The sequence below is a fragment of the Pelophylax lessonae genome (genome assembly GCF_965119305.1).
Source record: "Pelophylax lessonae genome assembly, chromosome: 3".
NCBI lineage: Eukaryota > Metazoa > Chordata > Amphibia > Anura > Ranidae > Pelophylax > Pelophylax lessonae.
Window position 1 is genome coordinate 148,642,872 of NC_138770.1, and position 27,589 is coordinate 148,670,460.

At 45.3% G+C, this 27,589-nt stretch overlaps 1 protein-coding gene across 2 annotated transcripts in view; it reads left to right on the top strand.

The window, feature by feature from the left end:
* The window catches only part of MBOAT2 (membrane bound glycerophospholipid O-acyltransferase 2), a 416,068-nt gene that overhangs the window by 222,880 nt on the left and 165,599 nt on the right, over window positions 1-27,589 (top strand). For both annotated transcript variants that reach the window (XM_082248995.1, XM_082248994.1), the window contains exon 4: window positions 25,197-25,292. In XM_082248995.1, the coding sequence (XP_082105121.1) occupies window positions 25,197-25,292 (96 nt within the window). The remainder of the gene's footprint in view (window positions 1-25,196; window positions 25,293-27,589) is intronic.

The window sequence follows — 27,589 nt, forward strand, 5'->3', positions numbered from 1 at the left end:
GTGCAGCTGCAGTAAGCTGTTGTGTTACAATGTTACTAACGGCTGTCTCTATAATCCAGAGATTCATACAATGGAAGCGGAACGCATTCTTCATTGCCGCTCTCACACAAGGCGCTTTGTGCAGAGGGCGTCTTGAGCTGGATGAATAGAATCTTTGGCACACTGGTGATTTTTATTTTCTGCCGTCTGACTTAACCATTTATTTCTGGTGACACAAAAACTATATGACCAGCGTTACAAGATTGCAACATAACTATATTAGGAGCTTGATACAGACCTCTTAGCCAGTGTCCATAATATTTCATGAAGGTTCAGTGAACATGAAGAATCAAAGATTCTAGATACAGAATGCCATCAAAACCAAAAGACCCATAGAAAGAATACTCCAAGTTTTTGGAAAATCTTTCTCAGTAGATGACCTTTTTTATTTTTTCCAGTTTACAAACTTTTTATTTGGTATAAAGTGGTGGTACAAGTAAATACAGCACATTAAGGAATATGCAATGTAAATGGGAGTAAAAGGTACAAAGTTAGGCTACAATTGAACAAATTAAATTGGTACAAGTAAATACAGCACATTAAGGAATATGTAATGTAAATGGGAGTAAAAGGTACAAAGTTAGGCTACAATTGAAAAAATTAAATGTTGAGCTAGGTTGTTTAAAGAACATGATACAGAAAAATCCTAGTATAAGTGTAATAATGAAAAATAATTACCATATATATATGGTAATTATTTTTATTTTTTTTTATATAATTTATTGAGACACATATTAAATGAGCTATGTAAGATTAGATATTAAATTAATGGATATAACTAGTTATCTAACAGTAAATTATCATTTTGAGAAATGCTTTCAATAAAAACAATTGTTCAGAGTACAGGGCGAATTTAATCTAAAGTTTACCATGCATGTTATAATACAGTATAATTAATCAATCTCCTTTAGAGCTACCAACAACTATGTAGCACAGGGGCCTGCTTGATAAAATACAAACTTAATGGACCATTCTCCGCTAGATTTCTGTCATTCAGCCTGAGCTGAACATGACACAATTAACCACTTCTGAACCGAAAGATTTTCCCACTTAATGACCAGGCCATATTTTGCGATTCGGCACGGCGTTACTTTAACGGACAATTGGGTGGTCGTGCGATGCTGTACTTAAATAAAATTGATGTCCTTTTTTGCCCACAAATAGAGCTTTCTTTTGGTGGTATTTGATCACTTGTGCGACTTTTATTCTTTGCGCTATAAACAAAAAAAAGAGCAACCATTCTGAAAAAAAAAATAATTTTTCACATTCTGCTATATAACATTCTCAAAAAAAAAATTAAAAATCAAAATGTTTTAACATTTTAGGCCAATTTGTTTTCTGCTACATATTTTTAGTAAAAAAATCTCAAGCGTATTTTGATTGGTTTGCGCAAAAGTCGCGTCTACCAACTACGAGAAAGATTTGTCAATTTTATTGTTTTTTTTTACTAGTAATGGCAGCGATCTGCGATTTTTAGCGGGACTGCGGGATTGCGACAGACAGATCGGACCCCTTAACTGACATTGTTGACACTTTTGGGGGGGGACCAGTGACATTACTACAGTAATCAGTGCTAAAAATATGCACTGTTACTGTAATAATGACACTGGCAGGGAAGGGGTTAACATTGTGGGTGATCAAAGCGCTAAATGTGAGCCTAGGGGAGTGATTCTAACTGTGGGGGGGGGGGGGGACATGGCTTGTGAAATGATCATAGAGACCTGTGATCCTATATAGAAGGATCACAGGCACTCTGTGATCATTCCAGAGAGAAGAACAGTCAGCTGTGTTTACAACAACTGACCGTTCTTCTCTCTCAGCGGGGAATGATCGCGGGAGTCAGGCGGCAATCGGAGCCGCCTGACCCATGCATCGGCTTCCCCGCTGCCGAGTGGGGGCGGGAGCACACCGCAGGCAGTGCGCATTGGTCCCCTAGCTGCCTGCTCGCAACCAACTTAGACCTACGTCGATTTGCGCAGCAGAGCCACATTGTCGCAGTAAATAGGCGGCAGCCGGTCAGGAACCGGTTAAAGAAGTTGTAAAGTCCCAAGATTTTTCACCTTAATGCATTAATGCCATTGGCCCTTGCTGCTTTCAATCAAATCCAGGGTCCGACCCACCCGCATGAGTGCCCCCATGGAAAGCGGCTCCCCATCTATCCATGTCTACATGCTTTATTTTGTTGCCAAATCACTTTGAAAAGCACATTCTTGATGTGGCTATCTTGAGTAGGGGCAAATGATTCATGTAGCATTTACTTCCCGGAATCCAGCTCCCATTAGCTCAGGCGTGCATGCAGGAGAGGGTGCTTAGCTAAGAAACCTCCCCCCTCCTGAAGACTCATGGGATGTATGCCATAATTTGCCTAGGCAAGAAACCAGGAAGTGAAAAAAAAAAGTTTAAAACAAGTGAATATTATCTACATTATTATATATTTACCAATGCTTGCAGCATGAGGAATACAAATGTGACGAACGCCCATTTGCTGGAATGTTCGCCACGGGCTACTGGAGGAGTGTGGAGGCCAGCCTCCTGCCCATGGACTATGGCCCTGGCTTGTAGGGGAGCGCGGCTCTGGTTGGGGGTGTATGCGGGGGGACCCTTGGAGTACTTTTACTTTGAATTCAAGTCCCTGTCACCCCAAGCGACACAGACTTTGGGCCTAAGCTGCAAAGGACTTCACACCATGAGAGACTAAACAGATGCTAATGACATAAGACTCAGCTTTGGTATACTGGGGGGATGTGTATTGACAGTTCTAATAAGGTGTGTTGAAATTGGAGACGGGCTGTCTGAGAGCCTATGTCTCCTGCTTTCATCTGTTTAGAGGTTAAGTGTGTTCACACTTTAGGAATGTGTATTTGGCTATGTTTTGGGTTTGTGGTTTGTTGAATTAATTATGGTAATGTTGCAGTCTCATTCCCCTGTGTCTGTCCAGATGGCCAGTTATGTTAATTATGTTCTGTATCCAATATATTTGCATGATGTAATCAAGCTCCTAAAACTGGATGTATATTGGAAGTTGAGTTGGTGAATAAAGTGTCATTTGTTTTAACCTTCATCAAGCTGGAGGCTGATGTTTAGGGGGAATTGAGGGGCCCGGTCACTGCATCACTTGAGATTCTGGGGAACTAAGACAGAAATACTTGGTCCAAGTATTGGGGATCTGTTACACTGGTGGCAGCGGTGGGATTCTTCTCTGAATATATCCCAAACCAGGAATGCAGTGAGGAGCCCAGCAGCATCTCGGTCTAAGTAGGAACTCAGGAGATGGAGCGAGCTAGCCCCCGGGCAGTGTCCCCATTTGAGGTGGAGTTCCAGCGGAGACTACAAGACATACTGGCAAAGGAACAAGGCAAGAACTCTGGCAGGAGTCCATGGAGGTAGCACAGCTTCCGCAGAAAGAGAAGCTTCCAAGTACAGCGCAACGCTGGCAGGAACAGGTAAGCCAGCGGATGTTCATCCTGGGAGAAAAACCTTTGATGCAGTGGGAAAGGCACCTTGAGTGCCTGGTCCAGAGAGAAATTATGCTGGACGACTCGTACCGGGCACTATGGTGGTACGCAGTCCAACGAGACCCTTGGCTGACAGAAGGCGTTACCAGGAGAGGCGATTGTAGGTCCCTCATCCCAGCAGCAGCCAACAGGACTGGGGGTGGAGATGGTCGTGCCCACTACCCAGGACCAGCCAGCGTTACCGGGAGAGGCGATTGTAGGTCCCTCGTCCCAGCAGCAGCCAACAGCACTGGGGGTGGAGATGGTCGTGCCCACTACCCAGGACCAACCAGCGTTACAGGAAGAGGCGATTGTAGGTCCCTTGTCCCAGCAGCAGCCAACAGCACTGGGGGTGGCGATGGTCGTGCCCACTACCCAGCACCAGCCAGCGTTACCAGGAGAGGCGATTGTAGGTCCCTCATCCCAGCAGCAGCCAACAGGACTGGGGGTGGAGATGGTCGTGCCCACTACCCAGGACCAGCGTGCGTTACCGGGAGAGGCGATTGTAGGTCCCTCGTCCCAGCAGCAGCCAACAGCACTGGGGGTGGAGATGGTCGTGCCCACTACCCAGGACCAGCCAGCATTACCGGGAGAGGCGATTGTAGGTCCCTTGTCCCAGCAGCAGCCAACAGCACTGGGGGTGGAGATGGTCGTGCCCACTACCCAGGACCAGCCAGCGGTACAGGAAGAGACGATTGTAGGTCCCTTGTCCCAGTAGCAGCCAACAGCACTGGGGGTGGAGATGGTCGTGCCCACTACCCAGGACCAGCCAGCGGTACAGGGAGAGGCGATTGTAGGTCCCTTGTCCCAGCAGCAGCCAACAGCACTGGGGGTGGAGATGGTCGTGCCCACTACCCAGGACCAGCCAGCGGTACTGGGAGAGGCGATTTTAGGTCCCTTGTCCCAGCAGCAGCCAACAGCACTGGGGGTGGCGATGGTCGTGCCCACTACCCAGCACCAGCCAGCGTTACCAGGAGAGGCGATTGTAGGTCCCTCATCCCAGCAGCAGCCAACAGCACTGGGGGTGGAGATGGTCGTGCCCACTACCCAGGACCAGCCAGCATTCCTGGGAGAGGCGATTGTAGGTCCCTTGTCCTACCAGCAGCCAACAGCACTGGGGGTGGAGATGGTCGTGCCCAGCACCAGCCAGCGTTACCACGAGAGGCGATTGTAGGTCCCCCGTCCCAGCAGCAGCCAACAGCACTGGGGGTGGAGATGGTCGTGCCCACTACCCAGCACCAGCCAGCCTTACCAGGAGAGGCGATTGTAGGTCCCTTGTCCTACCAGCAGCCAACAGCACTGGGGGTGGAGATGGTCGTGCCCACTACCCAGGACCACTCAGCGGAAGAGCTAGCAGCCGGGCAGAACCCCACTGGTATCTGCCCACCAGTCCATGCAGCTTTCGGCATGGAAGGGGTGGATGGGGCCGTGGCCTCCACCCCTGGATTACAGAGAGGCTGGGCAATCGGCCCAGATCCCCAACCCCCTAGTATGGGGGCCCATGCCACCCTGATTTTGCCCCTCCAGCAACAATGGAATGCCTCTGGAGTGGATTATAGCTGGTGCCCTGCCCAGGAAGACCCCGGATATTATAATTGGGACATAGGGCAGGAGGCCCTCTGGAGCATGGCACAGTCTGGCAAAAGACACCAGACTAACACAGACCCAAACCAGTTGGAGGTCTGGGGTCTGGATCGTCTCCCCAGGAGGAGGGAGATATGTGACGAACGCCCATTTGCTGGAACGTTCGCCACGGGCTACTGGAGGAGTGTGGAGGCCAGCCTCCTGCCCACGGAATATAGCCCTGGCTTGTAGGGGAGTGCGGCTCTGGTTGGGGGTGTATGCGGGGGGACCCTTGGAGTACTGTTACTTTGAATTCAAGTCCCATGATCAACATGTATAAATACAGAAGGGGTCCATATAGTGAACATGATATAGAGCTATTCACTTTAAGGTCATCACAGTGGACAAGGGGGCACGCTTTACGTCTGGAGGAAAAGAGATTTAATCCCCAAATACAGAAAGGCTTCTTCACATTAAGAGCTGTGAAAATGTGGAATAGACTCCCTTTAAGAGCTGGTTCTGCCCAGCTCCGTAGATTGTTTAAAAAAAAAAAAAAGAATTCAATTTTTTCCAAAATGTACATATTATAACTGGATACTAATATTTATAGGTAAAGTTGATCCAGGGAAAATCCGATTGCCTGTTGGGGGATCAGAAAGGAAGTTTCCCCTGCTGGAGCAAATTGGATCATGCTATATTGGGTTTTCTTCTTTCCTCTGGGTCAACTGCAGGTATAGGATAGTGTATATGGAGGTTTTCTATTTGTGTGTGTGTGTTTTTTTTTCTGTGTTGGTTGAACTGGATTGACTTTTTTCAACCAGATTAACTATGTAACTATATAAGGCTAGCTGCGTGGTCAGACAGTACACCCCTTCCCCACAACACTGTCCAACCAGCAGCTAGCAAGGAGTTGAACAACAAATGAGCTTTGACAAGATTCTTCTTGGGCTCCATGCGCTTGTCCAAGAGAAGTGCTGTCACAATGGATACGGGGGGGGGGAGAGATTTGTCCACTCACAGCAGAGCTGTCCTCGCACTCACATGTGCTGTCTGTAGGTTCAGGGGGAGGCTGAGTATCATAACAAGACTCCAGTTCCACTGGCTGTTGAAGGGCTTCTGTCATCAAAGTATTAAGACACGTACAGTAAATAAGGGTGGTAGCCGCTAATTTCTGCCTGAATAACCTCCGGAAATCGACCTTTTATACAGGGAAGAGCTTAGAAGCAGGAAACCATTCAATTAAGTTCGGATTAAAATACATTGGGATTCCAGAGACAGATATCAGTACATACATTTATGCATTAGCATTCTGTTTTTTAGGGCTGGTCTACACTTTGCAGAGCATGTTTAAACCGCATCCAGAATGCATGCACGGTGTTTCTTGCTATATATTCCAAATGGCCCCTTTTCCCACCAGTGTTGTAATTTCCAGTGCTTTCAACAATGATACAACTTGCTGCATTACTTCCTAATGAAAATAAAGATTTTTCAAGTGTCAAAATGGAAAAAAAAGGAAAAAAAAAAACCACTGGAATGCATCAAAAATGCATCAGATGCATGAAAAACACATGTAAATGCGTATACAAAAAAGCTAAAATTGTTGTGTGAACAAGCCCTTAAAGTATTAGCTTTCTTAAAAACGAAATTCTTGATTTTAATGCTCTGTAAATCCCATGGTTATGTTTTCTACCTTGCAAGAGCCTAGTGTCACCCCCTCACCACTTGCACAGAAGGGATGGTACCCAGGCATTTTCCATAGCAATGTATACAGGAAAGACATGGACCACGTGGTGTCACAGCTCAGAAGTTGCTCATATATCATGGCTGCTGACATCTAAAGCTGACTGATGAGCCGTCGCTGTAACGGTTATATTTGGAGGACTGTACATCCCGTTCGGGACATACAGGTGTATATCTCCCTCCTCCCATTCTGATCTTTTTACAGCTTAGAATCTGGTTAAATAGATGCATCTTACAAAAAAATTAATGCAAATTGGAAGACGTCATCATTAGCATGCTCAGCTTATAAAATTCTGCTGTAATTGCAGCAGCGCTCATATTTGCATAGCTGAGCACAGCAATTCTTAACTGTAATCCTCATACATAGAATCTTTTTTTTTAGGGAAAAAAAGAGGGACTTGAACAAAGAGAGACAATTAGTACTACTTAAAAGAAACAGAACTTTTAGAAGAAATCCTCTCCCCAAGAAAAGCATTTATTTGATATGCTGCATTTCACCCTGCATAGTAACTAGGTGGGGTACAGAGGTGCTCCTCACTCATGAGCTTAAGGGGCCCCAACCATGACTGTTCCTGACACTCGCTTCACCAGTTCACATCACATTCCCTACAGGATAAATCATTGTTTTGTTTCCTCTTTATTCATTTTCTAGTAGATGCCTGAAGCCTATTGAAAAAGAAGTAGGCATACGTCATTGTATTAGGAAGTAGCAGGCTAAGGGCTGAACCATCATTTCATTCAAAAGTTCATTTTTGGAATATGAAAAGCCTTTGTCCTGAGTCCTCTCCTTGACCCGCTTGGAGTCATTATCTGTATTAAAGGCATAGTCCACTTTTTGGACCATGTTTCATGTTACACCCATACCATACCCGAAAACACAAAGCCATTACAGTACTGTTATCATAGGGTGCTTCTTGTTCCTTCATTTGTTTTTTATTTTGTTATTTTATTTAGTGCGGCCATGCGGGGTTCTCCCTTCACAACATTGTCATCCATCGGGGAAATGTCTCAGTGCCTGTGATTTGCTGTGTGCAAAGTTGGCTTCCTGGCAGGATTGGCACGTGGGAACTTGAATATGCCCAAGCCCATCTCTACTGGATGCATGCAGCTTTCTGATATTGGGTTAAATATTTCCCTAATGCCTTTTAAATAAATACTGTTTTTAGCAAACTGGGGACCCCAGTATCTAATTTGTAGAATCCCATTTGGGGTTTTAAACCCTGGGGCTGCACACCCAGGACTTGTACTTATGTGGATTTCACAGAACAAAGGAAGGTTTGTACAATGATGCTACACAAAATCTGGTTAGCCATAGGAACAACCAGAATGCGATTACCTTTAGTGAGATCACATGAAGTAAGCTTATAGTGGTTGATGTGGTTTGCAGGTTTTTGCACATTGCTTGCTGTTCTTTTGCTTGGATCACATGTAGAGGGAGCCTGGCTGTGAAAAGCAGACGCCTGATATAGCTGAATTCTCATTTATCTAGCAGGCTGCAGATGTGTTTCATGGAAAGGGCAGCTTAATCAACATGTCTAATCCCATTCAAGGTTAAACACCGCCTACGCTGCTTATTATTATTTTACATACTTTTGAAATTTGCTTATAATTTAGCCCATTCCAAGCCGATCATTTCCCATAACCTCCAAACTGTTTATCGTTTTAGCTGTACAGGAACATTATCACTGCCAATACATTGCTTTCTGATTAGGAAACCTGTACTAAAAGCGTTACGTAAGGTGCCACTACTGCTACTGACCTCTTCTTCTGACATTGCTAGCTGCCTGCTGATCCCAAATGTTTCTGATGCCGATGCAGAATAAGTATGCAGATTATAAATTCTGACTTCACTAGCTCCAGTGTCTTTAGTCAATGTTTTAAAGTAAATACTAGTGAAAGCACATTGATTAAGCTGTTTCTGTAAAATTATTACTTTTTTTTTTATCAGTTCCGCCATTATAAGGTTTTATAGGACTTCTCTAGTTTGCATTGAAATGTAAAGCTGAACTTTATGAAAAAATGTGTTAAATAAACAGTATTTATGTGTGTGTATATATATATATATATATATATATATATATAGTATCTCACAAAAGTGAGTACACCCCTCACATTTTTGTAAATATGTTATGTCTTTTCATGTGACATGACACTTTGCTACAATGTAAAGTAGTGAGTGTACAGCTTGTATAACAGTGTAAATTTGCTGTCCCTTCAAAATAACGCAACACATAGCCATTAATCTCTAAACCGCTGGCAACAAAGGTGAGTACAACCCTAAGTGAAAATGTCCAAATTGGGTAGAATTAACCATTTTCCTTCCCTGGTGTCATCGTTAGTGTGAGGTCTCAGGTGTGAATGGGGAGCAGGTGTGTTAAATTTGGTGTTATCTCTCTCATACTGGTCACTGGAAGTTCAACATGGCACCTCATGGCAAAGAACTCCCTGATAATCTGAAAAAAAAAGGATTGTTGCTCTACATAAAGATGGCCTAGGTTAAAAGAAGATTGCCAGGACCCTGAAACTGAGCTGCAGCACGGTGGCCAAGACCATACAGTGGTTAAACTGGACAGGATTCACTCAGAACAGGCCTTGCCATGGTCGACCAAAGAAGTTGAGTGCATGTGCTTAGTGTCATATTCAGAAGTTGTCTATGGGAAGTAGATGTATGAGTGCTGCCAGCATTGCTGCAGTGGTTGAAGGGGTGGGGGGTCAGCTTGTCAGTGCTCAAATCATACACTGCACACTACATCAAATTGGTCTGCATGGCTGTCGTCCCAGAAGGAATCCTCTTCTAAAGATGATTCACAAGAAAGCCCACAAACAGTTTGCTAAAGACAAGCAGACTAAGGACATGGATTACTGGAACCATGTCCTGTGGTCTGACGGGACCAAGATAACATTTTTTGATTCAGATGGTATCAAGCGTGTGTGGCGGCAACCAGATGAGTGTTGTCACATGAAAAGATATAATAAAATATTTACAACAATGTGAGGGGTGTACTCACTTTTGTGAGATACTGTATAGCACAGGGGTGGGCTGGGCCGGGGGGCAGGGTGGAAATTTCCCCCTGGGCCGATCTGATCCCCCCCAGAAAAGGCCGCTCAGTTTCTTCCTTAAAGTTCACGATCAGTATGCATTTATTGTGACTGGTATGGCCCCCGGAGACCCGGTTGCTAGATCACCAGCCGCTTGGCGTCTAGCAACCAGTGACGTCACGGACGGTCTCCAGAGGAGGAAAGTGAGGCAGAGTGCAGAGGACCTATCATACAAAGCGGATCGTCCTCCGCGCCGATTACTGGCTCCACCTGCCTTTGGCTCCTCCCTCCATCTTCCACTGTCGGGCCGCTGCAGAAGAGGAGAAGAAGAAGAAGAGGTGCGTGCTTACAATGGGAGCTTACTTGCCATTGCCACTGACACTGTGGGAACAGCAGCATTTGTTGCTTCTAACTACATTCACTGGCCGGTGATGTATGTAGTTAGAAGCTCCATTCCTGGTTTCTGTCTCTCCCCCAGTCCCCCTTCCCCCGAAGTGTCCTCCTGCACTCTGATCTCTGTCCCCCCCTCTGATAATCAGTGCCGTGCAATAGGAGGATCGGGAGGCGGAGCACACTGCAGGAAGGGAGAGAGGTCAGCTGAGTTTGTTCTAGGAGAAGTCTGGAGGTAAGCTGCAACATTTCTGCTAGGAGGATTTGTTTTGCAGTGAAGGGTCCTAAGTAAGAAGTAGAAGAGAGAGAGAGAGTGTATGTATGTATATGTGTGTGTGTGTGTGTGTGTGAGTCTGTGAGTATGTATGTGTGTGTGTGTGTGTGTGTCTAAGATAGCAGCCCCCCCCCCCCCCCCAGAGCTGACAGACATTTCCCAAACTGACACACAACCCTATCTATACCAACAAACTCCAATTACTATGTCCAGTTAGGCCCCTTTCACACGGGCGATCCGATCAGATCCTCCTGTCAGTTTTTTAGGCGGATCTGATCGGATGCTCCATGCAGCTCTATGGGGCAGCGGATGTCAGCGGAGACACCTCCACTGACACCCGCTGCCATCCGTATCCGATCCTGTCCGTGAAATCTGGACGGATTGAAACCCTCTTTTTCCATCCGTTCAGGGATCGGATCGGATGAAAGCGGACAGGCGGTCCGCTCTCATCCGATCCCCCATAGAGAGCAGCGGGGGCTGTGACACCTCTCTCCGCACTGCAAGCGGAGACGGAGCTGTCATCCGCCGGCTCAGCGGGGATCGGCGGATCGATCCCCGCTGAGCAGCACTGATCCGTCTACGGAGGCGGACCGTGTGAAAGAGCCCTTAATGTGGATTTAATTTATGACCATCCTTTTTAACCCTGTGTCAACCAAACTCTGTACAATCAAAAACTCACCACCTAACTAAACACTCTATAGGTCCTTCCACACGGGCGTTTTGTCCGGCGGACTCTGTTTTGCTCAGCGGGGATTGATCCGTTGATCCCTGCTAAGCAAGCGAATGACAGGTCAGTCTCTGCTCACTGTGCAGAGACAGACCTGTCAGATCCCCGCTATCCTCTATGGGAGATTGGATGATAATGGACTGCCTGTCCATCTTCATCATATCCAATCCTCCAGACGGATGGAAAATAGGATTTCATGGACCGGATCGGATAGCAGCGGTGTCAGCGGACATGTCACCACTGACATCCACTGCTCCATAGGGGTACATGGAGTGTCCGATTAGGTCCGCCTGAAAAACTGACAGGCGGACCTGATCGGAAAGCCCTACTGTCATACCCTCCACACTTGTATCCTGTACATACTGCCCACTGTCATACCCTCCACACTTGTCTCCTGTACATACTGCCCACTGTCATACCCTCCACACTCCTCTCCTGTACACACTGCCCACTGTCATACCTTCCACACTCCTCTCCTGTACATATTGCCCACTGTCATACCCTCCACACTCCTCTCCTGTACATACTGCCCACTGTCATACCCTGCACACTCCTCTCCTGTACATACTGCCCACTGTCATACCCTGCACACTCCTCTCCTGTACATACCACCCACTGTCATATCCTCCACACTCCTCTCCTGTACATACTGCTCACTGTCATATCCTCCACAATCCTCTCCTGTACATACCGCCCACTGTCATACCCTCCACACTCCTCTCCTGTACATACCGCCCACTGTCATACCCTCCACAATCCTCTCCTGTACATACCGCTCACTGTCATACCCTCCACACTCCTCTCCTGTACATACCGCTCACTGTCATATCCTCCACACTCCTCTCCTGTACATACTGCCCACTGTCATACCCTCCACACTCCTCTCCTGTACATACTGCCCACTGTCATACCCTCCACACTCCTCTCCTGTACACACTGCCCACTGTCATACCTTCCACACTCCTCTCCTGTACATATTGCCCACTGTCATACCCTCCACACTCCTCTCCTGTACATATTGCCCACTGTCATACCCTCCACACTCCTCTCCTGTACATACTGCCCACTGTCATACCCTACACACTCCTCTCCTGTACATACTGCCCACTGTCATACCCTGCACACTCCTCTCCTGTACATACCGCCCACTGTCATACCCTTCACACTCCTCTCCTGTACATACCGCCCACTGTCATATCCTCCACACTCCTCTCCTGTACATACCGCCCACTGTCATACCCTCCACACTCCTCTCCTGTACATACCGCTCACTGTCATACCCTCCACACTCCTCTCCTGTACATACTGCCCACTGTCATACCCTCCACACTCCTCTCCTGTACATACTGCCCACTGTCATATCCTCCACACTCCTCTCCTGTACATACCGCTCACTGTCATATCCTCCACACTCCTCTCCTGTACATACCGCTCACTGTCATATCCTCCACACTCCTCTCCTGTACATACTGCCCACTGTCATACCCTCCACACTCCTCTCCTGTACATACTACCCACTGTCATACCCTCCACACTCCTCTTCTGTACATACCGCTCACTGTCATACCTTCCACACTCCTCTCCTGTACATACCGCTCACTGTCATACCCCCCACACTCCTCTCCTGTACATACCGCTCCCTGTCATACCCTCCACACTCCTCTCCTGTACATAGTGCCCACTGTCATACCCTCCACACTCCTCTCCTGTACATACTGCTCACTGTCATACCCTCCACACTCCTCTCCTGTACATACTACCCACTGTCATACCCTGCACACTCCTCTCCTGTACATACCACCCACTGTCATATCCTCCACACTCCTCTCCTGTACATACTGCTCACTGTCATATCCTCCACACTCCTCTCCTGTACATACTGCTCACTGTCATATCCTCCACAATCCTCTCCTGTACATACCGCCCACTGTCATACCCTCCACACTCCTCTTCTGTACATACCGCTCACTGTCATACCCTCCACACTCCTCTCCTGTACATACCGCTCACTGTCATACCCCCCACACTCCTCTCCTGTACATACCGCTCCCTGTCATACCCTCCACACTCCTCTCCTGTACATAGTGCCCACTGTCATACCCTCCATACTCCTCTCCTGTACATACCGATCACTGTCATACCCCCCACACTCCTCTCCTGTACATACCGCTCACTGTCATACCCTCCACACTCCTCTCCTGTACATAGTGCCCACTGTCATACCCTCCACACTCCTCTCCTGTAATACTGCCCCACTGTCATCCCTCCACACTCCTCTACTGTACATACTGTCCAATGTCATACCCTCCACAATCCTCTCCTGTACATGCTACCTACTGTCATACCCTCCACACTTGTCTCCTGTACATACTGCCCATTGTCATACCCTCCACGCTCCTCTCCTGCACACAATACCCACCAGCATACCCTCCTTAGCATGTGTCCTTAGTCCCTTTCTTTGCATCAAATGTGAGACTTCAGGGATCTGTTTAGACCCCTGTTATCTCATCAAAGCTCCCTGCTCCCACCAGCATTGTGAAAATAAAGTATAAAATCATTAAATTAAAATGAAAAACTAAAAATGGAAAAAAAATAATTGTAAAAAAAAAAAAATCACACCAAAATGTGGCATAATTTATCCACACCCACTGTGTGCCGCAATGCACTATGCACACCACAGGTCACCATCTCCCTGCTAAATGTCCCAGGGCAGTACTTTTCCCAGGGGCCCATGATGCTGGTAAGGTGGCACTGACCTCATTTCTTTATTGGGTCACCAGCTTTAAGTCTTCTGCCTGTCTGCACGTTCATGAGCTTCGTGCCCTTCCACGTAGGCCTAATGCATTAATGTTGCATCATATTAGCAGCCATCTTTAAACCTGGGGGCCCCATCATCTCCTCTTGCCCGGGGGCCCCATGAGTTGTCAGTCCGCGCCTGCCTGAAGACAAATTCCTTGTTTGGTGAACATGCTGGCCATACATTCCAAAGCTAGAGAATCAATGACCGGCAGCTCTGTGTACAGATCTCAGAGCACCTCCAAGGAAATGTACATCTATGGAGGTTCATTGCACAGATGAGAACACCGGTCTGTCTGCGTTCTGATCCGTACATTGGGGTCACAGATGTACAGTACATTCTGGGAGGTGTTTGGAGTTCCATGCAGGTTGCCGCCTGTCATTGATTTCAGCTGGTGGGCTGCATAGAACATCTGTGCACCCCACGAAGGTGTATGGATTGGATGTATGGATCAGTGTGGAGGGTATGGTGGAGAGTATGGTGCACGGATGTATGGATCAGTGTGGAGGGTATGGTAGAGAGTATGGTGCACGGATGTATGGATCAGTGTGGAGGGTATGGTAGAGAGTATGGTGCACGGATGTATGGATTGGTGTGGAGAGTATGGTGCATGGATGTATGGATCGGTGTGGATGGTATGGTGGAGAATATGGTGCACGGATGTAAGGATCGGTGTGGAGAGTATTGCGCACGGATGTATGGATCAGTGTGGAGGGTATGAGGGAGAGTATGGTGCACGGATGTATGGATTGGTGTCGAGAGTATTGTGCATGGATGTATGGATCGGTGTGGATTGTATGGTGGAGAGTATGGTGCATGGGTGTATGGATCGGTGTGAAGAGTATGGGGGAGAGTATGGTGCACGGATGTATGGATTGGTGTCGAGAGTATGGTGCATGGATGTATGGATCGGTGTGGATTGTATGGTGGAGAGTATGGTGCATGGGTGTATGCATCGGTGTGGAGGGTATGGGGTTGAGTATGGTGCACGGATGTATGGATTGGTGTCGAGAGTATGGTACATGGATGTATGGATCGGTGTGGATTGTATGGTGGAGAGTATGGTGCATAGGTGTATGGATCGGTGTGGAGAGTATGATGCATGGGTGTATGGATCGGTGTGGAGAGTATGGTGCACGGATGTATGGATCGGTGTGGAGGGTATGGTACATGGATGTGTGGAGGGTATTGTGGAGAGTTTTTTTGTTAAACCTCCTTTGTTGCTATTAAAATAAATTATGATACCACATTGTATCAAATTTGTCTTACTATATAACATCAATATCCGTTTTAAAACAAGGTGGGCATGGATGGTGAGTTAATTCGGTGGTTCAATGGGCCACTTGACTGGACTTGCCCCCCAGGCCTAAGGCTGCCAGCCCTCCCCTGGTATAGCATCAAGTCAAGTAAACTCCTGGGTAGCAAAGGGGGTTGTTAATCAGTTTAAGTTGCTTTGGTGCTAATGAACTTAACAGCTGCACTGGATGGGAAACAATGAGACAACCTCCAAATCAGGAATGGGTTTACAGGTGGAGGCTACTTAAATTTGTTTCTCTGCTCATCTTTTTTGACTGTTTTTCACTAATTTTGCATTTGGATAGGGTCAGTGTCATTACTGGTAGCATGAGGTGATACCTGGACAGTATAGAGGTTGCACAGGCAGTCCAACTTCTCCAGGGCGGCACATCAATATGCGCCATTGCCAGAAGGTTTAATGTGCCTCCCAGCATAATCTCAAGAGCATGGAGAAAATTTCCGGAGACAGGCAGTTACTCTAGGAGAGCTAGACAGGGCTGCAGAAGGTAATTAACCCATCAGCAGGATCATTAACTGCTCCTTTGTGCAAGGAGGAACTGGAAGAGCACTGCCAGAGCCCTACAAAATTACCTCCAGCAGGCAATTGGTTTTAATTTCTCTGACTAAACAATCAGAAACAGACTTCATGAGGGTGGCTTGAGGGCCCGGCATCCTCTAGTGGGCCCTGTGCTCACTGATTGGCACCGTGGAGCTCAATTGGCATATGCGATTGGACACCAGAATTGGCAGGTCCGCCATTGGCGCCCTGTGCTTTTCACAGATGAGTGCAGGTTCACCATGAGCACATGTGACAGATGTAAAGGGTCTGGAGAAGCCGTGGAGATTGTTATGCTGCCTGTAACATCATTCAGCATGACCAGTTTGGTGGTGGGATGGTGATGGTCTAGGGAGGCATATCCATGGAGAGACGCACAGACCTCTACAGGCTAGACAATGGCACCCTGACTGACATTAAGCATTGGGATGAATTCCTTCGACCCATTGTCAGACCCTACACTAGTGCAGTGGGTCCTGGGTTCTTACTGGCGCATGACAATGCCTGTCCTCATGTGGCAGGAGTATGCAGGCAGTTCCCAGAGGGTGAAATAATTCATACCATTAAATGGCCCCCACGCTCGCCTAAACTAAATCCAATAGAACAACTCTGGGACATTATGTTTCGGTCTATCTGATGCCGCCAGGTTGCCCCTCAGTCTGTTTAGGAGCTCAGTGATGCCCTGGTCCAGATCTGGGAGGCAATACCCCAGCACACCATCCATTTTCTCATTAGGAGCATGCCCCGACGTTGTCATACCAACATGTGGGGGGCCATACAAACTACTGAGCACCATTTTAACCACTTGCCGACTGCCCACAGTAATATTACTGTGGCAGTGCGGCTCCCCTGGGTCCAGTCACATAGTACTACGTGACTGGAGAGGAGGGGGTTTCGGCGGCATGCTCCCGCTGTGTTTTGACTGCCTCTTTCCTCCCACGATTGCCAGGTAAACGGAGAGAAGACCCGCCTGCTTATGTAAACAAAGCAGGCGGATCTTCTGTGAGACAGTCAGGGACAGATCTGAAGTTTCAGCTAAGCTGAAACTGCGATCTGTCTGTGCCTGTCACAGAACCCCCCCCCCCCACACACACACAGTAAGCATACAGGCATACATTAACCCCTTTGATCACCCCCAGGGTTAACCTCATTTCTGCCAATGGCATTACAGTAACAGTGAATATTTTTAGCACTGATTACTGTAGTAATGTCACTGGTACCCCCAAAAGTGTCAGTTAGGGGACTGATGTGTCCGTCACAATGTCGCAGTTCGGCTAACAATCTAAGATCGCCACCATTACTAGTAAAAAAAAAAAAACAATAAAAATGACATAAATCTTTCCCGTAGTTAGTAGACGCGATAACTTTTGCGAAAACCAATCAAAATACTGCGATTTTTTTTTTTTTTTTTTTTTTTTACCAAAAATATGTAGCAGAAAACAAATTGGCCTAAAAATTTTTTTGGGGAATGTCCTATAGCAGAATGTGAAGGATATTGTTTGTTTTTTTTTTTTTTTTCACAATTGTCGCTCTTTTTTTTGTTTATAGCGCAAAAAATAAAAATCGCACAGGTGATCAAATACCCCCAAAAGAAAGCTCTATTTGTTGGAAAAAAGGACATCAATTTTGTTTAGGTACAGCATCGTACGACTGCGCAATTGTCCGTTAAGGTAATGCAGTGCCGAATCGCAAAATAGGGCCTGGTCATTAAGGGGGCAAATCCTTCCGGGGCTGAAGTGGTTAAATGGCTGCAATTAAATTACAGCAAAATCAGCTAGCCCTCTGCATCATTTTTTCACTTTGATTTCCAGGGTGTCTTTGAATTAAGCCCATATGTGGCTCAAGCTACAATCAAAATGGATCATGCCAGAGTACATTGCTGTTTGGGTCATACATCTAAATGAGTCACAACCTCCCCACAAACACCCCTGCAGGTTACAGCACAAAGTCCGAGAGTATCAAGTATCAAAGCCGTAGAGTCGTCTTTTTAGCCATTTTGTATTATTATTATACTTTGTTGAATTTCTTCATCCGCTTGTTATAGTACCTTTCTCTGTATAACGGCAAGGTGGCGTTTAATGCGCTACACTAAGTGGGGTGGGTTTTTTTGTGCAGTAGTTATGGTCTTCCTGGCATGCAAAAGAAGAAGCTCCAACAGCATTCTCTCAGCCACTGTGGGGGCCAGTTCCCTTAACAAGGCCCAGCAGGCATATATGGGGGGAGGATGAAAATATTACACTGGTGAAGGTAGAAATGATTTGAACAATTATCTCCCTCTACTGAACTATTGCAGGGCATGTGCAGAACATATGAATTAAATTTCCCAGAGGGAGGGAACATCTCCAGCAGGTATGATGTGTATTTGGATCCATTTTGTGTAGACGAGAACGAGTAAAGTAGGCCCTATTAATGATGTTAAAGTGAATGAATCTGTCCCTAAAGGTGAGACAAGCTGTTTAAAAGGAGCGTCCCAAATATTGGACCAGTCATCACTATCTAGCTCCAGAGCAACCATTGGCCATTTCTGCCAGAGAGCTGACAACTCTGTGAGTGAGCTCAATGCTGAGGTGATTGTGGAGAACTGAGGTAGGCTTCTCAGAGCATTCAGTCCTAAGAACGTGTTCAAGGTCTGAACAGGTAAGAGCTGGGGGAGAACAAGAAAATTGGCTACCTAAGGTGTGGGATAGCTGCCAGTATCTAAAATAATGAGGCAAATGGATAGGCTGGTTTAGTTCCACCTTAAGCCTTGAGCGTTTCACTGCATTTGACGTTTTGCCAATTGCTTCTGAAACCAATATCAAACGCTACATGTATTGCCACCTTTGAATCTTTGTTGGAAACTGTGTTACTACACTGCTTGAAGCAATATTTGGACAATCTCGCACTGAAGTAATTGTATATTGGTGAGAAGACTACTGACAAAGGAAGATAGACTTTAATAACAGCCCATTCACACCAGTGCATTTTAACGGCATGGTATAATTTTTTTCCCACAGTTCCGAAGCCGCAATAAAATAGGTACCACAAAAATCTATGAAAATAATCACATGCACATTGTGTTATAATACAGCACAGTGCGGTTTTGAAAAGTCCTCCTTGCAGCATCTTTTTTATAGTTTTTGAAAAACACTTGCAATGGTCCATTCACGCCATTGCGTGGCAATGCATATTACATGAGTTGGTGCCCTGTGGTGCCGTTCATTGTGAATGGAACCCTAACACATCTTTGAAATACATGTACACTGCAAAGCAGCATTGAGCATCAAAACACATGGTGTTCTGTGTGTGGTGCTGCAGTGCGATCAAAGTGTCTTGACTATCCTAGGTTTTTACAATGAAATAAACATGGGAATGGTATGAAAGATGTGAAGTCTTGTATAAATTAACCTTAACTAACTTACTTATAATAACTAATAATAAAAAATAGACCACAGACATTGGTTGGAGTTAAAAAAAGGCAGGCGCTGTTTTAATTAATGGCTTAACATACATAAATAAAGAATTTCAGACTTTGTTTTCATTACATATACCGATCACATAACAACAACTTAGCCCCTACGGCTCAGGTTGACAAACATCACTTAGACCCGGTTCACACTTCTGCGTGTGCCGGGTTCGCATGTCATGTCGGAGCGCACTGCTCCGACATGACATGCGATCAGCTGTGCGGTGCGAGTTTAGCCATACAGTTTGTATGGCTAAATTCGCACCGCACCCGCAGCAAAGACGCACAGGAGGCATTTTTGCTGCCGCATCAGGATCGGATCGCACAGCGGTTCACACTTGTGCGATCCGATCCTGTGCGAACTGCACGATCGCACTGCGATATGCGATCAAACTGGGGGTGTCGTTAAGATTACATTGACACCCCCAGCGGATCGCATATGGCAGTGTGAACTCCCGGGGGTGCGTGTGCGATGCGGGAACAGGCTGCGAATTCGCAGCCTTCCCGCATCGCAATAGTGTGAACCGAGCCTTAAACTTTTAAAGCCATTATCCAACTTCATTTATATAACCAATACATACTTTCGTCCACCCAAGCACCATTTGCTAGGGCGACCGTGTGAGCCAGAAAATAACAGGCCGCGACGACCTGAACATGATAGAGTAGTCTTGAGGTGAAGAGTGACCCGGAATCCCGCGGCCACTTCGTTAAATAGCCCTTACTAGAGCCAGATTGAACCAGATTTCAGGTAAAAGAGCGGGCTATTTGAGCGGGAGACACCTACACGCGCAAAACTGCCCAGATACAGCTGTTAAAAGAGCGGGAATAACCCATACCTATTCAAAAACTGCCCAGATACTGCAGCACTTTAGGCGGGAAGCTCAAACTTGGGTGACCTGGGTCAAAAGTTCACCTGTTACCTATTGGAATAGCTGACAGACTAGTTTCCTATACTTCCCAATGACTACCTATCTAATTTAATAATTCTAATAAATAATTCTCTCCCCTTTCCACCATCCCATAAAGAAATGGGGGCTAATAGGAACCCCATTTCTTTTTATTTCTGGAAATTAAATTGATTGATGATTGTGCTCTTGTTTCTTCAAACTTCTAGATCTTGCTTGGGGCTCTTTTCGAGGCCCCTTTGTGTTTGATTGCTGCCCACCTAGAGCAATTGTGTTCCACAGCATAGACTTCATCCTGCACTGAAAATTTTGTTTTATTTGTGGACAGTGCTTTCCTAAAACTCTGAACAGTTGTCATGCTGTGTCAGTTATCCTTTGTCCCTGCACTTTTTCACACTTGAACAGTATTTTTATATGGAATTTCAGCTGGTGTTCAGGGTGTAATGAGAATTTGAAGTGTATGTGGGGGCAAAAGAAACCCCCAAAAATCTGTAATGCATGTTTGTCATATCCCTTTAAAACATGGCAAGTACAGAAAAATACACTTCAATCTGCCATGCATCCATCATACTGCTGACTTCCTTTTTGGGTGCTATTTCTGCACCCGAGCATCATTGTCAGCCTTGCCTGCTGGACTACAGAGCTCCTACTATCGCCCCATTTCTCCCCCTGGCTGTCTCCAAATGCATTATATTTATATTCCTTGCGAGCTGCTATACAATGAAGTATAATTTTTATACCACACTAGTGTGATAAATGTGTCAAACATTGTATGTGAAAAAAACAAAAAACTCCACAAAACGTCACAAAATCCAAAATGTTTCTTTAAAATTCACCAGCTAAATTAGGTCATATGAAAAAACATCATATTTCCTTACTGGGTAGATGTGCATCTGTTAAAATGTCCATTCTTGTCATCCTTGTTCCTACTACGCATCTTAAAAAGTTGCAGATAGACCTCCTAAATTTTGTTTGGAATTATAAGCGGCATAGAATACCTCACACAGCTCTTATGGCCTCATGCAGTGATGGTGGCCTTGTGTTTCCAAATCTTTTGAGGTACAACCAAGCGGCCCAGCTACGTGGAGTTGCCTCATGGTCTACGCAACGTGCCTATAACAAATGGACGGAAATTTAAAAACTCTGGCTAGCACCCATCCATCCCAATAATCTTCTATGGAATGCAGAGGTAGATCCTAATAGATTGTTGGGTGCAATGGTTTAGCTTAGGACTATTTGGATTGTACTGTCCCTCCAACATGCCCTTAAATCTGAGGCTGACTGCTTTTCTGTATAATCTTAAAGTGCCGGATAGCCTGACATTTCTGATGTCTTTCCCTTGGGCGACGCAGTATTTATTTTACTTTGGCCACCTGGTTGACCCCAGGTCCCAAAAATTGTGGACCTACCCCGATTGGTGTTCTATTGGTACTTGCAGATCCGCCACTCTGCCCAGACCATCACTCCATTACAATTTCCCCCCTTGTCCCCCATTCAGAGAACGATTTTAGAAGGTCCCTCACAGAAAGGCTTGATTTCAGATATCTATCAAATATTGAATGCCTATCCCATGCAGGATTGTGGTAAACATTCTTATATGCTTCGATGGGAAAGGAAATTGGGCAAGGAGATTTCTCTGAAAACATGGCAGATTGCCTGGTCTACGGCATCCAGTTCCCTCTGTACTCTTTATAAAGAAAATGCATATAAAATACTCTACTTTTGGTACCTGACACCGCTTGCGCTCCACGCTATTTACCCTGTCAGCTCTGATTGCTGCTGGGATAGGAGCACCCTCCTTCATATCTACTGGAGCTGTGCTGTACCCTTTTTGGAAATCAATACAAAGCTTGCTAGGCCGCCTTTTTAGGTGCCTATTCCATTTACTCCGAAATGTTTTCTGTTGGGCTTGTCCTCTCTAAATCTTGATAAATCCTACAAAAATTTGCTATGCCATGTGCTCACGGCTGCCAGATGCCTTGTAGCGCTTAATTGAAAAAAGCTTGCCCCCCCTCTTCAGCTGCTTTTTATGCTAGAATTAAAGTAGAATTCATGGAGAAATTGACAGCTAGAATCCGTGATAAATTGGAGGGCCATAATCTCATCTGGGAACTGTGGCATCTTAAGGAAGGTCCGCCTTGAATGGAATTCCCCTGTATTTTCCCCCTTGGCGGTTGTGTGGCTAATGAGGAATTGTGACAACGCGGTAGTCTTCTTTCTCTTTATTCTCTCCCTTCCTTCTTCCTATTTTTTCAGTTTGTTCAGATATTCTTTATTTTATTTTTTATCTATAGGATACTTTGCGCTAAAATATTTAGGCTACAATTTTGTCTTTCCTTGATATTTTACCTGCTTGCACACTAATCATTATAAGTTGTCAATACGTATTGCCCATATTAATGGCCCATGCTGAGGCACCTTTCTGCTGTTAAGGCCTTAACTCTTGTTTTATGTTTTTATGGTGTGCGAAGAATATGAACTGTTTAACTGAAGCACAGTGCACGTATCTATTTTTTTCTTTATATAACTGAAAAATTCAATAAAAATTGTTATTGAAAAAAAAAAAATCACCAGCTGCTATGCACCATGTCTATTCTGTATATCATTTAGTCAATAATTATACAAAGTGTTATGGCCGCTTTCTCTTGCGTTCTCACCTCCTCCTCAATCTCAACTCATTACCACATAAACAAAATGTTAGAGAGGGTGCTTTATCATTTATATATTCATTATTATCAAAAGTATATTAAAAAATGGATTTTTGTAAAATCTTACCGTAAAATCCTTTTCTCTTAGCTCATTGACAGACGTAGTCCTCGGTGATACAGCACCTTCGGGTTATGTTGCCTCCACAGGAGCAGGACTAGACAGAAAAAAACCCGAAGGTGCTGTATCACCGAGGACTACGTCTGTCAGTGAGCTAAGAGAAAAGGATTTTACGGTAAGATTTTACAAAAATCCATTTTTAAGTGTAGCGATGCTGTGCAACATCGCCGCCAGCAGGATAAAGAAACCCTGCCATCCTAAACTGAGTGTTGTGACTTCATCTAAGCCCCACCCCTATGTGTTTGGTCACTGGGCATTAGACATCCCACTGATGAAGTCACGTGTCCTGTGATGAAACGTGGTGCACTCTAAAGACTTAGTGGATGGATTGGAACTTTGAGTTTTATGTTGTATTTTATTTTTTGGTTTTTCATATTTAGCACTAGGGGTATTTTCAGGTACACATTGACTTTAAGAAAGAATAGAAGTTTACCAATTTAAACCACTTTGTACCCGAGCCAATTGTTACACTTCGCTCCTACGTGTAATATTCTAACTTCTTTTTTTTTTTGCTAGAAAATTACTTGGAACCCCAAACATGATATATATTCTTTGGCAGAGACCCTAGAGAATAAAATGGCGATCATTACAAATTTTTATGTCACATGGTATTTTCAAACGCAGTTTTGTGGGAAAAAATACACTTTAATAAATTTTTTAAAAAAATCCACAATAGTTACCCCAATTGTTTTGTATAATGTGAAAGATGGTATTATGTTGCGTAAATAGATCGCTAACATGTCTCGCTTTAAAATTGCGGCAGCCTGTGGAATGGTGGAAAATGATGGTGCTTTAAATTCTCCATAGGCGTCACTGCAAATGCCTTTACAGGTAACCAGTTTACAGTTACGCTGGAAATCTGTTTCTAGAATTCTTGATCTCGCTCTAAAGTTCTCGGTGATACCTCACATGTGTGGTGCAATCACGGACTACATATGCTTGCGAGAGTAACTCATGCGTTCGCATTCTGCATGTAAGCACGGGGGAATGGGGGTACTTTTTATTATGTTTTATACAAAACTTTATTTTTTTATACTTTTATTTTTTGGATTAACTTTGTTGCTATCTCAAGGGATGTACAACATCCCTTGTGACAGCATGGGCCTGGAAAGGTCCTCTTTACGGAGAGATCTGGGGTCTGTTAGACCCCAAATCTCTCCTGGTCTCCATTGCAGCTGATTATACACGGATCGATCTGATCGGCTGTTTGCAGAACCAGAAGTGACTACATGGTCGTCGTCTCCTTTTTCTGGGGTCACAGAGAGAGAGGAACAACGTCAGTTCCTCTCTTTCTGTTCCATGCAGCCAATACTTCCGGGCTCAGCAGTCAGACGGGAGAGCCGGCGAAGGGTGTGGGACTCCCTTCCGCCACCCGCAGAAGTGAACGAGTGGCTATTTACCCACTCTAATCACTTCTGCTACAAAGAGAATCGTTGGCTGAAAAATGAAATACCGGAATGATGCATGTAGGTACTGGCACCATCCCTTTATAACTACTGCAACCCGAGGACATCCATGGACTTCCTACAGACAACAAGTAGATAAAATGTTTATCTTAGGTGACACTAGCACTGCACATTTATATTATTATCTCTCCACAGGCATGCATTGATTTATTTCCCAGCAAAACGCTGCTCCTTCTACTCCCATGAGCCTGTGCACACACTGTGTGAATGGAAAGGCTCTTGAGAGATGTAGTTCTGGGGGTGAGCCTACATTGGTAGGAACTAAGCTCCAAGCATTTGCCCCTGTAGGAGATATATAGGTTTAGTGATGATGTCATTGTTATTAGTAAAGGTTATTTCTCATTGTAGAAACCAAGTAAAAGCAAAAAATAATTCTGGCACCTGATCTAAAGGGGGATAGGGAAGTTTGGCGGTAAATTTGAGCAATGCCTAGACATACACTTTAAAGCCCCACTCTGGGCAATTTTTATCTCTGAGATAGACTTTATGACCTTTGGCATCAGAGACTGTGCACATGTAGAGGTTTTCATATTTGAATGTATTTTTTATTTAATGACTTTTGTCATTTTTATGAATTCAATATTGCGTGTTTATGGTTCTAGCACTTGATCATTAATTAAATGTTTTCTTTGTTTTCAGATACTGCTTTGTGTTTGCTTTGGGATACCTCACCTTGTGCCAAATAGCAAGAGTTTATATTTTTGATTACGGGCAGTATTCTGCAGATTTTTCTGGGTAAGTAAAGCAGATTAACTGACCATATTTCACCACTCTTGGCTTCAATATAGCAGACATTTAGATCTTGAAATTATAAGAACAATTTCAATACATGCACAGCATTTTTATGCAAAGGAAATGTATGAAGCAAGATCACAGTGCTGAACATGAGACTAAACGAATGAAAAAAATGTTTATACTTCTTAAAGCTCAACTGATACCTTTTTATCTCTTTATAGTCTTGTGTCCCCAGCCTGTATGGTTTTTGACTTTTTTTTGCTTGATAATGCTTTAAAATATTTTTTTAGCTTAGTCTCACATTGCAGTTTTTCAGTGTTAGCAGAGCTGAGTGACAGCCACGCCCCTTATCACACATCATCACTCAGCCAATATTGCAGAGAATGGGAGGGGCATTGTCTGATTAGGCTATTGTGAATACAAAGAGCACTGGGACAACTTTGGTGCCTATCAGATGTCATAGCCATATTGAGACACTCTACTGCAGGGGTGGGGAACCTATGGTCGGGGGGCCGTATGCGGCCCTCAAAGTAATTTGGTCCGGCCCCCCGTGCAGCTGAGTCTGTGTCTCTCAGCTGATCTGTCAGAATGGAGCCGATTCTTCCTGTATGGTTTCGGCTCTGTTCTGACAGTCTGAGTGAGTCACAGGCGGAGTGCTATCAAATGCACTCCGCCTGTGACCAATACAGGAAACATCGCCTCTTCCTCCAGCGCAGCCCCGCTGCTAGCCAGCATTTCCCGCCAGCAGCACACACACAGCAGTACCAGCCAGAACCAGCAGCACTCACAGCAGTACCAGCCAGCTGTACCCACGAGCAGTACCAGCCAGCTATACCCACCAGCAGTACCCGCCAGCAGTTCTTTTCAAAACTTACCACCACAAAGAGTCGACTGCGCTCCAGACTAACCGACTCAAACCTGGAAAACCAGTTGCGAGTAGCAACATCATCAATACCAGCTAACATCACACACCTCACCAAAGAGAAGCAGTTGCAGCCATCACATTAGGGGTGAGTTGATTAAATGTTTGACCAAATATAACAGGCACATTTTTAAGTTGATAATTTTGTACGGCCCCCGAATGATTTTATAAATACCCAAATGGCCCTTGGCAGAAAAAAGGTTCCTCACCCCTGCTCTACTGTAAGTCTTTGTCTGTAGCTGGCCATACACTTGATATGCTCACTGGATTTTCAAAACCTAGTATTGCTTGCATTGTGTGCCCAGGATCAGGGAACCATGCAAGCAGACTGATGAGGACATGCTGATCAATAAAGATAAGGACATTTTTTTCCCCTCTGTCAGAATATGATGTTAGCTATGTAAGGCTCGGTTCTAATTAGTACGATGGCAGACATCCCATGTGATGCGGAGCACACTGCTCTGAAAATCACATGCAATGTCTCTGCGATGCAAATTCAGCCATACAGATAGTATGGCTGAAGTCGCATCTGGTTCAGCACAAACACGCACAGGACCATTTTTTGGGTCCGCACCAGAATCGGATCACATGGTGGTTCACACTTATGCGATCCGATTCATGTCCGAATGTCAGTTCGCACTGCGATGTGTGATCTGATCTGGGGGTGTCATTAACTTTCAATTGACACCCCCAGCGATTCGCATATAGTAGTGTGAACTGCCTGCGCTGGGAATGCGATGCGGGAACGTGCAGTAGATTCGCAGGGTACCCGCATCGCATAAGTGTGAATCGAGACTAAGGCTCTGAACATTGAACTGATTGTGGTGAGAAGGTTTATGCAGGGCTTGTGATGTGCCAGCCACTGCCTAAACTCCATGGATCACTTTCTGCATGCTGTTAACTCCTGCGGATGACTTTGGAGGCACAGCGAGTTGTGGCCAGCTACAGATTCACCAGCTAGGGGCTTGTTAATCAGCTTGACTGCTCTTATTGACACACTCCCTTTGGTGTAATGTTTGTTCACACCATGTCCATTGAGCTGTGTACACCTGTGCACATGTATAGTGTGGACAGAGCACATAGAAAACAATTGTTCACACCATACATTAGCGGTGGTATGCAGCACAAAACGCAGCTCAACCTCTCAACTTGACATGGTGCAAACAAGACCTTCCTGTGCATTCCTGTAGTCCCAACTGGCTACAACACGTACAAAGGGTGACAATGCTAGCCCTGAATTGGATAGCCATGGTACAGCATTGTCATTCTATATAGCGCAGTGGAGGAGGAACCGTTTGCCTAGCAGAATAAATGGGTACAATTGCACATTCACCTGGGTAAGTAGAATTATAGACCAATATATATCTTTAAATCA